Source organism: Rhamphochromis sp. 'chilingali' (genome assembly GCF_963969265.1).
Source record: "Rhamphochromis sp. 'chilingali' genome assembly, chromosome: 21".
NCBI lineage: Eukaryota > Metazoa > Chordata > Actinopteri > Cichliformes > Cichlidae > Rhamphochromis > Rhamphochromis sp. 'chilingali'.
In genome coordinates, this window is record NC_137949.1 from 13637571 (window position 1) to 13654069 (window position 16499).

The 16499-nt window shown below is 40.1% G+C and overlaps 1 protein-coding gene across 1 annotated transcript; it reads right to left on the bottom strand.

Moving 5' to 3' along the window:
* Positions 1-2275: 2275 nt before the first annotated feature.
* On the bottom strand, positions 2276-16221 carry c9orf72 (C9orf72-SMCR8 complex subunit). The gene is made up of 10 exons (XM_080870989.1): positions 16036-16221; positions 14802-15282; positions 14168-14263; positions 13573-13637; positions 12937-13009; positions 11428-11544; positions 10067-10302; positions 9728-9785; positions 8486-8595; positions 2276-3395 (listed from the first exon to the last, which is right to left on the bottom strand). The coding sequence occupies exons 2-10, from the start codon at positions 15246-15248 to the stop codon at positions 3209-3211; spliced, it is 1389 nt and encodes a 462-aa protein (XP_080727115.1). The 5' UTR covers positions 15249-15282; positions 16036-16221; the 3' UTR covers positions 2276-3208.
* Positions 16222-16499: the final 278 nt, after the last annotated feature.

The following is a 16499-nucleotide window of genomic DNA, read 5'->3' on the forward strand; positions in this document are numbered from 1 at the left end:
AAAAATTCAAAAACACCAGAAAACAGTACAGGCCACAACTCTTTGTTATCTCCAGGAATTGCCTGAACTCTTGGGTATTGTTTAATGTAAGAGGATGTTGTCAAGCCTTCCTCCAGTCACAACAACAAAGCCTCCCCAAAGAACACGTGGGAGTCGCTTTACCGCAAAGCTTGCAAACATCAGGTTCAAAGCTCTTCCCTGCCAATCAAGCCCTTCCCACAAGACCAGCCTATTTTTTGCCGTAGCTTTAACGGAAACCCGCATCTCACACAAATCCTTTTTCCTGTCTTGTGAGTGTTATTTCACCTGAATTCCTGAAGGATGTCCGTGGTATCGCAGCTACAAATACTATATTAGTAATTAACAGCTCCTTCACTTTTGCTTCATTACCCTCTTGTTTTTAAACATGCAGCAGTTCAAGGCTCTCTAGAGGACACGTAATTAGACTTTTCTTGCATGAGGCAATTACAGAAAGGCTATGAACTTCAAAATTGTCTTTTTTTTCCTCTAATGGTTTACAAAAAGCAGATTTTTTTATTTTTAAAGATGGTCCAATCTAAAAGAAGCTGCACTTAGCTTACGAAGGCCTCCACTTCAGGCCTCATTCTCTGACACCATTGAGCAGTTTTGCATTATTCAAATGTCATTAATGTTATTCAGCAAGAACATCTTGAAACACACAGACCCACTGGTGTTTACTGTATCCGCTTGATTGATCAGCCATGTGTATTCTCAGGGTCTTAGGTCCGGTGCGGCTCTCTTTGCATACTGAAGACCTCCACTCGGTCTCATCAGAGTATCAGATTTCATTGTGAACACTTTGCCTGATATTATAACTTGGATTTATTAACCACTTCATCTCAGGAAATCAATTACTGACTGGCTAAAGTACACTTGGCACACTCAGTTACATCGAGGACTCTCGTGTTCATCAGTCAGTCAAACTGAGCTTGCCAGTAAAAATCATAGTGATGTTTGGGAGCACTTCCAAAAGCACAGTTGTAAAACTTGCTGATGAGAGAGGCCCCAGCTATCAATGGTGCATATACATTCCCAATAGATGGGATTGCACTCTCAGCTATATTCAGCTTTGCTTTAAACAAAACAATGATGCACACATTTGGAAACGATCTAAAAACAAGTACAGCTGCAAGCTCATTGGTCATAATCCAATATTTTAATGGTGCCAGCATATCGGGGGCCGTAATACTTTGCAAGACATTTCATTACTATCCATCCAATAATGCCAAGAACTGCAAATGTTCTACTTTCCAGCAGAAACTGAGGCAAAGTCAATAAATGAAAAGTATGACAAAAAGGGCCCAAAGTGTAAGAGGCTCCTGCAGGAATGATACCTCCTGCAGTGCACTGTCCTGAGTTTGAATCTGCAGGTCAGCTGGGGGCTTTCTATGTTGAGTTTGCATGTTCGTTTTATGTCTGTGTGGCTTCTTTCTGCGTATTCGAGCTTCCTCCCACAGTCCAAATACATGTCTCGTTAACTGGTGAATCTAAATTGGCTGTAGGTGTGAACATGATCATTAATGCTTTTGGTCGTTCTGTATTGGCCCTGTGATGGACTTCAGCAAATTCTTCAGCGTGTACCCTGCCTCGTGCCCAAAGCTGTGATAGACTGAAGGCCCCCACACCCTATGTCCCTGAAATTGATACATGGTTAAGAAAGGTAATAATTGGACCCTGCAGATTGTTATTTTTTTATTATCACGTCTGCTGCTGCACACTATCCTGCCAAAACAGAACCGGCTCTGCACATGCACCAGCTTCATCTCCTGGGAACACCAGGTGTTTGCACACTATTTTGTGAAATTCCACACTAAAGCTTATGGGATATATATGTCTGGCAGATATTAGTAGTTGCCCGGCACGGCACAGCATAGCTAAGAGAAGCATCGAGTTTATGATGAGAAGCTGATAAAGTCCTCTGCAAGAACAGACACCTTAAAAAGCTTCAGCTTCAGATTTTTACCCAGTCAGTTGCAGAAGAGTTTAATTTCTTTGTCTCTTTAAAGGTTAATATGAAATAGAAAATGAAAATATATCGATAAGCTAATCATTGTAAAATACATTTGGACATAAATACACATTTGCAAAATTAACCAAAAGTATTGAAATAAAAACTGCTGAAACTTATTAACGCTGTTTTTGTTAAGGAGCATGAAAAACGAAACATCTCAGCTTTTAAACCTATCAGGGACCTTCAGCTTTCAGACCTTAATTTTTGAGGAACTTGGAAGGGCAAAGATTTACAACCAGATACTTCTTTGTTTGTTATTACTGTTTTTATTATTCATGAACTAATGTACACAAGTTAATGTACAATTAGACAAATAAAAAAAGAATTCCAATATTCAAGTACAAAGAAAGTTTAAGATTAAAAATATAATAAAAATGTAATATGGCGCAACATCGAGTAAGCTTATTACAGAGCCACGCAAACAAGATTTTAAGACAAAAGCAAATTTAGGGTTGCAGTAAAGCTGGGCATTTCCAACAATCCAATAACTAGGCAGTTACTGTGGAAGGAAATAAAAAAAAAAAATCTATTTTACATACAACTGGGAAATGCATTCAGTAATGGCAACTAAACACACACATTGAGTCTGTCAGGAGGGATTACGAGGAGATTTCATTTTGTCTTTGTCCATACTGAAATATGGGCGCCTTGATTACATAACCTTTCTGTAAAGTCAGGCAATCGACACCGCTCACATTAATTGAACAAAGATAATTAAAAAAAGAAAAAAGGCAAGTGTCAGAGGTTCAAAGGTCAGCGGAGGCTGTTGCACGATGCAGGCAGGGAAGAAACGAATAACTCATGTTTGAATAAATATCATTTTAAATTAAATTGTAAACATCCCGGTGGACACCTAAGCCAATTCTAACAATAACTTAATGCAGATCTTCTATTAACAGAAGGATGAGAAAACACTAATACTCCATCCTACAGAGAAACAGCCTACTGAAAACATACTGACAGTATTCTTGATCAAGATAATATAACACAAGTTTAATAGTGATGGCTCATAACAGCAGCAACAATCAGTCTGATAAAGGCGTAAAAGGAAGGCGAAGACTACTTCTTTCAGTAAAGCAGAAACAGACACAGCACATGATGGTAGCCTTGCATCAACGCGCATGCTTTCATGTAACAAAGTCACCAACCTAAAACGATACAAAGTGCGAGTGAAAGTTAAAAGCTCGTGAGTACATCTCGCTCCTGCATGCTCGTGTAGAACGGTTTCCCGAACACAAACGAGTGAAGTCCGGCCCTCAGCTTCTCAGCGAAGGCCATCACGATGTTCAGGTCTCCCTCCACCATCAGATCCAGGTCTGTCTTTAAGTTGCGCAAAGACCGAAATGGCTTCTTCCCTTTTTGCCTGCGGAGAGAGACGTGGACACGTTGAAGTATAATGCAACTGTTAACCTATAAAACTCAGGGTCGGGGGACTTGCATTAGCCTTTAGTCGGGCTGCAGCTGTGCACAGGAATGCCATGCCATGATGAATTATGTATGCTGCTAAAGCACGCTACCTGAGCATAAACAGCCTTGTCAAGGCACCTGTAAAATAGTATGCCCTTAGACCTCAGGCTGTCGACGGCACCATAAACAAGACCGGTTTTATGCTTTCACACGAGCCCACAAATTATGGTTTTGCTTGTGTAGTTAGTGTCGTCTCTGGAGTGAGATATGTTTGGGCGGTTTTTATGCATTGGAAGGAGTAGGCTTCAAAATAATTCATTTGGACTCAGTTTAAGCATTTTGGACAGGAGGGGAGCAAAAATCAAAGTAACTATTTGTAGAAGCAACGGGAGTTGGGGAAGGTCAGTCAACTGTTGTGGAGCACAGAAGGAGATGAGTCAAGCCCAGATGGAGCGATGACCAGGTCACCACCGGGTGGGAGGCATGAAACAATTCAGCGAGCCTGAGGAATATGGTGGACTTTAGAGTCTCAGATGAATTGAAGGGCTTAAGAAGGCGCTTCTGGACACGAACCAGAGATGGGTGAAATAAGCCTGATGGGATCAGAGTGTGACTGGACATACAATTATGTCCCCTTTTATTTATTTATTTTCTTGACCAAGCAAAAGGGGGAGGTAATTAAAGCATATAGTGAGCATAAAGCTTCAGTACTGGTTTCAAACACGCGCTGCCTTAATTAAAGCTTTAGTATGGAACGAGGCCACCATAAGCCACCAGGTCACCTTGCAACCTGGACTAGTGTCACATTTCTGTGGCCGGGAGGTAAAAGAGATACGAGAAATTATTTTCAGGGATCAAATGGCGATCATAAAAACATCATTTAGTGTTTTGATTATGATGATGGGAGGAAAATGCAATTTCCAGAGCCCTTTCAGAGGTTTAGCTGTGGTAACCTGTGAAGGTAACGCAATGTCTGTGCACCATTTCCTCTCAAAAACATTATTCATGCACTACATAGATGGGGAAGCTGTCCTTCTGGGAGGATGCTGAAGATTTATCACGCTGTGTGGCTACAAAGTCGGCCTCTCCCCAGTTTCCTCCTTACACCTTACACATATTATAGCTGAAATTATTTTCCTCTCTTTATTAATAAATCATGTTCTTTTAAAACACATTCTGCAGAGAAAAGCCAATGCTAATATTGGAAAGGCTGGCACAAGCAAGCATTCAGTATTCTTTCTGATAAATTACTTCTTCAGCAGAAGAAAAAAGATCATATCTCTACCAACCGCCCCCAGCAGATACATATGTGCAGATGTCATAAAATTTTTTCATTCACCATTTTTCGCACTCTTGTGTGGCAGCACTTAAAATTTGTGTCTTCAAGGGTGTAAAGAGTAGTACACCGCAGGAATCTTTGGTTTCTAAATGCATAAGATGTATTCTATTCATGTTTCAGCCCTCTTTGTCACAGTTTGTTGGATCTGCATTAAAGCTCTGATGCACTATATTCAAGGAAGGGCACAAATTGCCTCAAAAGTGAATCAATCTTTTTTTTTTCCTTCAGCTGAGCTATCACAATGTAAACACATTTTACTGCTGCTTAACTACAGGACAAACATGTTGTGCTCTCCACCGCATACAGGCACACTATTTGAAGATATGGGGTAAAAATGGAAGATGGGAAGTTATTCAAACTCATCAGTGTTCAGCAGCTTCCAAATAACCTAATTTTCAAAAAGTTGGGCCACTGTTTAAATATAAATGGAGTGAAGTAAATGTGAAGGTACCAGTTATACAGAACAACTTTCCAACTTTTCTGGAAAATAACTGGAAAAGATGAGAAATGTCTAATTCAACACTGATAATAATGTTTTATGTAAAGCAATAAGTGGCTGTTGTTTTAAAGCTGGGCCCAAAAGTGCCTCCAACAGATAACACAGTGGAGAGCTGACTGGAAAGGTGGGGAAAGAGAGCGGGGGAAGACATGTAGCAAAGGGTCGAGGGTTGAAATCAAGGTCAGGCCACTGCATTTGGTCTTTGTGGCCTATGGTCGCCGGCTCATGCTGTGAGCTAAACTGGCGCCCAGTCCTCACACACTTCTACCATAGACAGTACAAACGATGTAGTACCAAGTTCTGGGTTTGAAAACTGCCTTAAACCTGCATTTTTTCAGGCCAATAGAGGGTGACTCCTCTGGTTTCCAAAAACAGCCCCGAAAATAAAACTTCAAATTGTATAAAAATCAGAAAACATTCTTGAGCTCTTTTCCTCTTTAAATATTTTCCTGATGACTTTATGCACTCAGTTATTTCAGGTCAGACTGAATAAAACATGAAGTTCATTTAGTAAATTACAGTCATTAGAAGTGTCAGAAGCAGAAGCAGTAAAAGGCTCATTGCCCCGAGGTGCAGGACCGAGTGCTACAGGAGATCTCTTCAGCCTGTGGCTATTAAGACTACTTAACTCCTCCCCATCCTGTAGGGGGGACATTTATAAACAGTTTGAAACTCATCATGTGCTCAACAGTACTTTACACTGTTTAGACAGTTTCATCTGTTCTTTACTGGATAGGTGGATTACACAATTATCTCATTTTTCTGCTTTTTGCCATCTCTTACCTCCATCTGCTGCTAACAGCATCAATATTATGAAAAGTCTGTCACTTTCTGCCCATTTACACCACTAGCCAAGCATTTATGATACAGCACATTTTTACATTTCCACTTTTTCTTTAATCTGCCTCTTGTTTTTAATCGTCCTTTCTATTTATATTTTACAGCTTTTATTTAAAAAGGCACAAAAATTGTCCTCAGGATGAGTAAAGTTCTTATCACATTTCTTCTTATTAGCAATGTAGGGTTATCCAGAGTAGCAACTTGTCACAAGTCATTAGCCAATAAGAGCGCATTTTCACATGCAGATGCATCCTTAGTTTTAAAAACTCGTCTCACAAACAAGATGGCGACAGTGAAAATGCTCAGCTTGAAGCGTCACATCGCAGTGGATACGGCCATCTTTCAATATTTAAATGCCAAACTTTATGAGGCAGAAATAGGTGGGTTTATAGCATGGTACAAAAATACATAAATAAAAGTAACAATAACGGCCTTTATATGACAACAGTAAACTATACAGGGGTTAGCTTGAAATTAAAAGGCTTAAAGATTACAGTACTAGGAGGCCTGAAAGCTTTGCGGAGCAGGGAGGCTGCCCACAGTTGTATTCGTGGCATCTTTTGGAGCATTTTTAACCAACTATCAGACAGATAATGTTGCCTATTTTCTAGTCCAAAACGTCTGTGCTCTGTGTTTGTTGAGCAAAATTTCAATTAACAGGTGTCCGTGCCATTGCTGTGCACACATACGGTTTATGGATGCTCACGCCCAAGACGCATGGGCCAACAGACCGGTCAGCAACCATCTAGCAACTACTGGTCGAGAGGCAACAATCATTACTCCTTGAGTGGTTGGCAAGTGGTTGCAACAAAACGAATTGCTAGGCATAGAGACCAGTCAGTGATCCCCTGGCTTCGGTTGCTAGCAGGTCGCCATAGTCGCCAGTAGTTTACAGGCAAGACGCTGACTTGTCTGCAAACACTAATCATATACTTGCATCACTTAGCCGCAGTTAAACTTGGAGAAAGTGCCACGCAAACTGGAAACGGAAAACATTTGCCTGCAAAGTAAAGCTTGTGCCTTGGTTGACGATATGACACAACTCATAAGTTTCCAGTCCGCAGACAAGCTTCATCTTCATTACATGCAATTCACAAACTATTGGATGATATGTCACTGCTGCTACAGCCATCCTTTATACAGACTCTATGAACAAAACAGAATGGCAGATTATGAAAACAGATTACTAGTGACTATGTTATTAAAACATAATCTCCATGTTCTATCAGTCCTGGGGAAAGGATAGCAGCTGTTAAGGAAGGTTTTCTGATGTCACTAGTACAGTTTTATGTGTTAGATGTTGCGAATACACATTAGGAAGATAAGCACTCTTAGGTAGAAGGTTGCAAAATACATTATTTTGACTAGCATCTGGTATCCCCTGAAAGCTGGGGATATATATTGCTGCCTGTTGTAGAATAACAATATGCAGATGAGTTCTAGATGTAATCGCTTAAGCCAACAGCAGCAATGTTTGCGCTTTCTGCTCATGGGCAAAAGGGTGAACGTAATGCATAGTAGAAAAAAAATCCCTCCAAAAGCAGCACTTTGGGGAAAACAAGCACTCAGACCTATAGATTCCTTGGGAAATGCATCATAGCCTGCTTGTTGAGACCAGTGTGAAGGATGACTCATCTGATCACAGGAGTTTTTTTGCCTCCTGCTCAGCAGAACAGTGTCTGTATTCTTTGCACTACTTCTCCTGCAAAGAGCCAACCCCCATGTTCCCCTGACCTTATGTTCCACTCTGCGCGTTTCTTGACACACTCCTCTTCATCTTGATTTAAGTGTAGGCTTACACCTGCAGTCAGCTGAATCTGAGCTGCCTATATTCCTGTGTTTTTCAATCTAACATCACCGATAAAGGGACACTTCTCCTTCTGTATAGTTTTGGTTTAGTACTCTGAGGGTGTGGGCTCATCGTGGTACCGTCTCTCCTCTCCAACTGTCCATCTACCCGATCATGCCCTGAGACTGGTTTCATTTGGGTCCTCACTAAAACTCATCAAATGTGTCGTAGATCCTAATTATCCACTTTCTGGTAATTTGTCCCTCCAAGCTTGCTGCACCCTCACTACTGCACAGCCAAACCCTGGAGACAACAATAACTGAAACTACTATTTTGATAACAGGGCTTTAGGGTACCTCTTGCTGTGTGCTTTATGGATGCCCAGCGGTGATGGTGGGTCAAAGCAAGGTGAGCAGCTAGAATGCAAAGTCGAATCAAAAACAATGGCTAAAAACAAGGAAATCATCAGCTCTCCTTTTGGGGATTTTCTTGAATCTTCCTGTGGTGCAGTGTCTCTGAGTGCCACACGGTAATCTCTTTTCTTATTTGGATTAAAGACTTATTAGTGACAGCTCTTACGTTTCGTCCTCGATGTACTTGAGCAGAGTGAGGGCCTTCCTGTGGAGCAGCAGCAGAAACTGGGCCAGATAGGTGCTCCGCAGAGACAGGCCTGGCTTCAGCATGAACACCTGGGTACGAGACAGGATGTCAATTAGTAGTCGGATCCGCGGCTCTGCTGGAAGAAGAGCAGAATAATACACTCCTCCCTTCCTTTGTGCTAACCTTGAGAAACAATCATGCTGTTGCTACCGTCTTGGGGGGAGATTCCTAACAGCAGCTCTAAGATGGCTCTCAGGTGAACAAATGATGGGGTGTGACCACTCGGCTTTCAAATATTTGCCGTAAAGCCGGGCACACATCTGATCTGGATTTTCTCACCAGCTATGACAGTGACTCGACCACTTTTAACTTCACAATAATACACACAGCAGTAAAATTACAACTATGCTCTGGTGGTTGCATGCAGCCATCTGTGAGTGAAGCTGTGGCATAATTGCAAAAATATCTTCTAATTGGTGATTACACAACAACCCTCTAAAAACCAGCAACTCAGTGATTAGAAAACAAGTATTAATTAATAGCATACACCGTAAATCTGCTTCAGCATCGCTTTTGCTAATTATAAGTTTGAGTCAATGACTGCTCTGTTCTGTTTTCATGCTCATGAACTGAAATGCTTGAACATTTCTATGACTCAAATCTAATTAAAACTGAACCAAATTTTTTCTGTGTTAATTGTTTATTTAAAAAAACAAAAAAAAAAACAAAAACAAAAAAACTGTGTGTAATGTTAAATTCACCGATATTTTAAGTAGATGCCATGTACAAATCTCCTACATAACAGCTGGAGAGTGAAAGCTGAATTTTCATCTCTGTGAGTCAGAGCTGACTGTGAGTCAAAATCAGATGACACATACCTGCAAAAACATGTGATTTATTTAAGCAATTACAGGAAAGATTTTGCAGACTGGCTCATATAACAATCAGTCACAAATGAGTTCATCTTAGGAAAGATAAAGCACGGAGCAATGTATACGGTCACCGAAAATCATTTCATACCACAGGAGCCTTTTCTTATTTGATCATTATTTCTATTTTATTTTAAATGACAGCAAAGAGAGGACTGCTTTTCTGCATTTAATTATGACATTACTAATGGGGCTACTATATCAATATGTCACGAAGACAGACATCTTTAATATCTTCATCTTAAAGCAGTTTATATATAATGAGAGATGATTTTTTTTGTTAGATTCTTACCTCAATTATAAATGACTTGACCAAAGCGTCTTTATGCATGACGTCTTGAAATATATTCCTAAGAAAAAGAGCACAGAGGTTATCGCATTAGTGCTTTTCATTTTAGAGGTTTTTAAGTATAGTGTAAGGAAGCTTCAACTTAAATGTTACATGCTTGTTTTCACACAAGCCCTGAACATTTATAGTTGTCACCAAAAGGAGCATGTAAGAATGCAAATCTGTGACGCAATGGTAGTGGGAATTAAACTGTCTTTATATTACAGAGCTGGCAGGTTCAGGCTTATATGATGCCTAACTGAGTACGTCTGTAAAAACACAACATATATGAGTATCACTTACAGGTCAGGTGTAAAGGTTTCGTCAGTATGAATGACTGTATCTGGAGGAATGTCATCCTCGCTATCCGTCTTCCAGAGCGCGCTTAGCTCAGAACGCATGTAGCGCCGCTGGTTGTATGTGTGTTCATGGCACGGCGGCATCTGTTTCACTGTGTTGATGTCCACGTCGATGTGTGTGGTCGGGTAGGGCGAGTAGAGTACCTGGCGGAAGGGCAGAACAAAGCTGCCGGTCGAGTCCTAAGAGCGGAAAAAAGGTGAAAGAGTTGCTCCTGTTTGCACCTGTGAGCACAAAAGCTAAACTCGGTGCTTGCAAAAAATTTTATATTAGAAATTCTGATGCACATAAAAGTAAAATGCAAAACATTGGTAAAGAACAATCATATCCATAGATACAACATGCAGATCAGCTTTAATACATAATTTAACTTTTAGAAACACAGAAGCTTTAGTCGTTTTTCTCTCGGTCAGTTTCAGTAATGTATAAGATGCAGATTTTGCATTTGCTCTACAATATACATTAGCAACCCTCCATGACTTTATGACTATGATGGTTTTTGTATTTTTTTAAACTTTCTGTACATTAAAAAATGAGCACAAAACGGCTTTAAAATGTGTCTGGCGCCTTTAACTTTAATCTTTTCCATGGACTATCATAAAAGCAGATCTATTATACTCATTTCCAAGTCCTTATTTTTATTTTTGGACTTGAATAGCTCTGCACAATTCACATTTCAAAATAATCCTCATTAATCTTATGCTAAGACTTTCTGCAGTCCCTCAGTTCATCCTCTGTCAGAAACAAACCATCGTAGCGCTTCTTTAATCGTCTTCCTTCTTTTAAAGCCAGCTTTTTCTGATTGACACAAAACAACAAATTGAAACAGCAGGTAGGTGGTACACCTGATATACCTGAGATTACCATATTTGGAATTGTCACTGACGTATAGATCCAAGAGCAGAGAAAAAGTAAAAAAAAAAAAAGAATGTTTAGAGTCTAAAACTTTAATTTTATAGCTTACAGAGAAGCTGAACCATTTCAATTATAAATGAAATATTTAAGTAAAGGCTTCTTTTTGAATATGTTCTTTCATAACCTAAAATTGTGTCTGTCACAATTATGACCAAATATGTAGCTTCTCCATGTTTTCCTTTGCATGGTCACACTGGTTGTATGTTTCAAAGCAGATGAATCTCATGCAGTGTAAAGGGAAAGTCTTATTGAATTACATCCCTGATATGAAAAAGAAATTAGGTCAGAGCAACAAACAAGGGCGACATCAAATCAGCAGACAAAACAAAACAATAGCCAGATCCTAATTCTAACCACAGTGTACTGTATAATGAGAAAGAGCTGGTGGCTACCTTGAGCAGACCCTGAACAAACAGGCCAGTGTCATACTTGAAGGAGTCGTCGGCCCTGCAGAGGCGAGAGCACTTCCTCTCAGCCGGAGTGAGAAAGAGGCAGAGAGTCCGCACAATCTGTAAAAGACGGTCAGATTTATCAACCCACAGTCTGACTTTCTAACTAATGAGGCCTGAAGATAACCGGGTCTGATTATTTACTGAAGAATTTATGCAACAAAAGCTTTATCTTTAATTAATTGGTGTTCAGTTTGGGCCTCGAGACAAGAAACCTACAAATTAATGCATTGCGTGCTTTTGATATTCACTGGGAAAAACTGGAGCTGCTATATTTGTGCACCACTAATCTTTCTTTAAATCAGATACCTGGAGATTTAAAGTGGTTTTTCAAACACACTGTATGGAGAAAGTTTTCATACTTTAAGTTTTTCACACTTTGTTTCACTTTTGAATCAATTCACTTAAAAAAAAAAAAAAAAAAAAGACTCTTCTTCTTGCCAGAATTGTTCAAGCTCACCTAGGTTGGATGATGAGTGCACAGCCATTTTCAGCACTCCCAAGAGATGCTTTTATGCTGCAGGTCAGTTTTGAAATGTAAACCTCTGCTACAGCCTGAGGGGAACTCTGGATCAGGTTTCTCTGAATTTGTCTGCCTGTGTCTTTCCTCTATCCCAACTATTCTCAACGTCCATATTTATAGAGAAACCATCCACACAATAAGACGCTCCTACCACATTTGACAATAATAATGAGGTGACGCTCAGCATCTGCACAGTTTAGTCTTCATTTCATTAAACTAGATGATTTTGTTTCTTATGGTCTCAGAATCAAGTAGTAGCTGAGCGCTACCTTCATAATGGTTTTCATTTAGTAAAGCTCTCTCTTCTCAACAAAGCACAGCCAGATCTCAGTTACAGAGATAATTAGTTTCTCGGTTACCTTCTGTTCTTTATAGTCGAGTTTGGCTCAGTGGCCAGATTTGAGAAGACTGTCATGGTCACAAACCTCTACCAATGATAACAAAAGAATGATAGAAGCGAAAGCGCACTCGGTTCCTTTTAATGTTGCAGAAACAGCCTTGTACCCCCTGAAATCTCTAAGTTGATACAATGCTTTCTCACACATCATCTTGACCTCTCTAGATAACTGCGAGCCTCCCTACTTGACTCCAATTGAGCTGTAAAAGCATCTCAAGGACGACTGATAGATTTTAGGCGTCACACCGCAATAACAGTTTTTGAAGTGTTTTGCAGAGACTGACGAGGGGAAAAAATAAAACGCAGGCTCATTTTCAGATGAGTATGAAACACAGGAAGATGAGGAAAACCTGAAAGAGTCTGAAAAGAGCAGACTTGAAGCAGTAACCCGACTGAAAATCAAAATACTGATGCGAAACTAAAAGAAGTGCAAGAGGGGCTCATTAACAAACAAACATAACAACAAGCTTCAAAACATTTAAAATTATGTAGATGCTGCGTCTGTGTGGAGCCACTAATCCAGCACATTTACCTTGTTTATTTTCTCCGGGTTGCTTCCAACCACGATTGAACAGCCACACGTCTGCAGATGAGAGCTGATGGCCCTGAAACACAGAGACAACATCATGCAGATTAGCACCAATTAGCTTCATTAGAATTCTTCTGATTAGAAACGAAAAGTTTTTAGGAATAACAACTGAGACTAAGGAACGGCATCCCTCCCCGCTAAAAATATGAGGCCTTAAACCTTTTGACTCATCGACTTCGGCTCACATTCCAGCCTTTTTGAATTGACTTGTTTGATTGCTCATAAAAAAGGATTACTTCTAAACCTGAGATTATTTCAAGTAATACACAGTGAGTGTGTTCTTTCTTAAAGCCTGAGCTATAAATATCAGATCCCAGCAAATAAGTTCCACTTTCCAGATGCTCGTGTCGTCGTCACAGGATACTGAGCTAATCCTGTTCAACTCTGAGCAATTTGGCGCTTCATTGCTAGAATGGACTTTGTAGACTCTCGACACTAAAGAGCGATTAAGCTTTTCGTCCTTTCTCAGGAGATAACTTCAGCTAAGTGAAGAGCCATTACTCATCATTTGAAGGTTGATGGGTGTTAAATGGGCATTGTTCATCATCTGTCTCCATTTGCCTGTACCGGATTGCTTACTTGTGTAGGAAATCCTCGTGGCAGCTGTCCCCGATGTCATCATCATTTAGCACCGTGTCTTTTATCTGCTCAGCAGGAGCGAAACAAATGAGTCATTTTAAAAATTGGCCTACAACAAAGACAAAAGTGCTGACGGGCATATCTGCAAGCCATTGTAATGAAAGTGGAGGGTTTAAAAAAAAAAAAAAGACAGTGAAAGATTCTGGGGAGCTTCTTTGTACTTTTACATTTGCATATTAAAAGGGAGCAAATGTGTTGAATCACACTGGGTGGTAATCTAGGCAGGGAGAGAACCTTGTTTAGTTAAACCTCTTGGAAAAAGAAGTCATTTGAACAAGAAAAACCACAAAAAGACAAACAATTTCCTCATGTTTTGTCAATAAATTTCACTTGCTGGAATTCAAGCTCCTTTCAGTTACTGGCAACATGATATAGGATAAAATACTACTGGCTCTGTCTTGATTTTGTTATTTAAATGTAATTTAATGATGCCAACAATGCCAACCAGTTTTTCTAATGCAAAATGAATGACATCTTTCACTGTCTCTTAGTTACTGTGCAGTTGGTATTAATAGACTGAAAAATTGTTACTTACATCTATATCTTCTTGTACACTATGTGTCTTCATAGAGGTCAGCAGCTCCATGATTGGGACAATTTCTAAGCTCAGCACTGAGATGATATTGTAACCCTAAAATTAACAGAAAAAAAGGTGAGAAAAGAACAAGAAGTATCCAACCTACATAGAAAGACACACAAGGTTAAAAATCTGACCAGATTTTGACTGCTTTTAGCACTTTATCAGTGCATTCAGTATTCCAGGAAACCTCAAAGCTCTAAAAACAGCAAGTGCATCAGCCAAAAGAAAGGTCCAACCAACTGAATGTTTACTCCAGTGATGCATTTTAAAGCCGTTTTTTTTTTCTCTCCCAGTTACTGGTGTGTTAAATCATTCTATCCAACGCTATTATTACTTGTTCACTAGCTTCCCCTGTAGGATCCCTCAGACCTAATTAACTAAGCAACCCCTCTGTGTTTGGAGGATACAATTTTATTATTCTGGCAATGTTACTGAAATCCCAAATGGGTACAACAAATGTGACAGATAAGTTAATACTCCTTTAAATGTAATAATTAAAGCTGAAAGGCAGGTTTTATGAGTATAAAGAATAATAATTTGCCTATTCTTCAGTGCACACTAAGGCCAAATGCCTGTAAGTCAAGGCTACCTTCTGCATCCAAATGCGTCCCTTGCGGATAACGTGCTTCAGCCTCTCCACACAGATGGTGTGCAGGGGGAGGTAGAAGGACAGCTCTGTTTGAGGCAGAATAATGGACAAGGCACATGTGTTCTTGTCCCCCTTGAGCTCGCCATCAAAGATGAGAGACACGATGATGACGCCCTTTTCTGCCAGCACAAAGAACTTCACGTCCACGGCACCGCACTCTGCGCTACGCAGAATCTCCCCATTGAGTGTGTGATTAGCCAAAAATGTTACTTCTCCATCGCTGAGGAACATCAACTGGTCACCCTTTGGTACCCAGATGTGGCGCACCCGTGGTCCCAGAATATTGTCCCAGTAGGCAAAGGTGGCAGCCAGGAGCGGGCATTCTCCCTCTACCGCTACTTCAGACTTTGCCACAGCAGGTGATTGAGGTGGACAGCCGGAAGACATTGGGACAGGTCTTCAAGGATCACTTATAATTAACCTGAAACATAGAAACCCCTTTGTTTATGTTACAAGTACAGGACAAAAAAAAAGTGTGAGTGGAAATGAAACTGATTTGTTTGCACTTCACAGACCAGCCCCAAAGCAACTTCTGCTTCTCTGACCAATGTCGAAAGTAAAAAGATGTTTTCTACAGGCATTCATGAAAACAGTAAAAAGAAGGGGTCATTTCATATTCAGATTTCTGGCAGACTACACACACGTTACAAGCTCACTCAAAAAAAGCCTCTGAGACTTCCTGGTCTTCTGTGAAGTTCGGATTGTACAGCTTGCACTTGGATTTAATTTCAGAGAAAACATTCGTTCTCATCATTTCCATCCCCCACTGATTACAGGTCAGGTGAAATATAGCCAACTTATCCCACCAAATAAAGAATTATATTGATTACAGGCACGCCGAATTTACAAGAAATGTCAGCTTATTCGAGGCTTGAGGTTATTACTTTGCCAGATAGTTGTACATTTCAACAGCAATCAAATTTACATTTAAATTAAAAGCTTTTAAAACAGAGTTTGGCGTCTAATAGTTACAGCAATTTAAAAAGAACGTAAACAACCTTATACTTCAGACGCACAGATTGTAATCTCCACGTAAATTTTGACTGGAAGTTAATATGTGTAACTTTAAGAATAAGAGCGTAAGAAACGAAATGCAGGTAGTGTTTATTCGATTATAGGCTAACTAAAGCTAACCCGCTAACTAGCGTGAGCCAACGACATCAATACAACTTACTTTTTCGGTGTTTTGGATGTTGAAAACGCCACACCACAGCGGTTCCAGAAGATAGACGTTCAGTGTTAATGAAAAGTCATTGCATTTTTGCCTGTTGGTGCCATAGCTTACATTAACTACGATTAGCCAGTTGCAGCTTGGCTGCAATTTTGTTATGATCGTTAGCACACTTCCTACTACGTCAGGCTTACGTCATTGGTAGGGGTAAACGACGACCTCTAGCGACCGGTACATGGCAGATTACAGCGAGTCAATGATGTCATTTTTATTCCAGGCTGCTACCTTCAGAAAATGAGTTATTTTAATTCATTTACATGGAGCCTGGTCATACAAATGGATGTAGCTGCGGGCCCCACACATTGTGTTTGCCTTTTAATTTCATCCTCCAAGGCTAATGCTGACTATAAATAATGGTTACTGACTCCTTCTTTTCTCCCTTTCATTATACATGTGTGAACTGCACA

What these genes read in the sequence shown, in the direction of transcription:
- c9orf72 (XM_080870989.1), bottom strand. Translation starts at nt 15,248, where the DNA reads ATGTCTTCCGGCTGTCCACCTCAATCACCTGCTGTGGCAAAGTCTGAA. An exon ending in ACCCGGAGAAAATAAACAAG is followed by an intron (nt 11,545 to 12,936) that starts GTAAATGTGCTG and finishes CGTCTTTTACAG; the next exon opens with ATTGTGCGGACTCTCTGCCT. An exon ending in TCAAGTCATTTATAATTGAG is followed by an intron (nt 8,596 to 9,727) that starts GTAAGAATCTAA and finishes TCTCGTACCCAG; the next exon opens with GTGTTCATGCTGAAGCCAGG.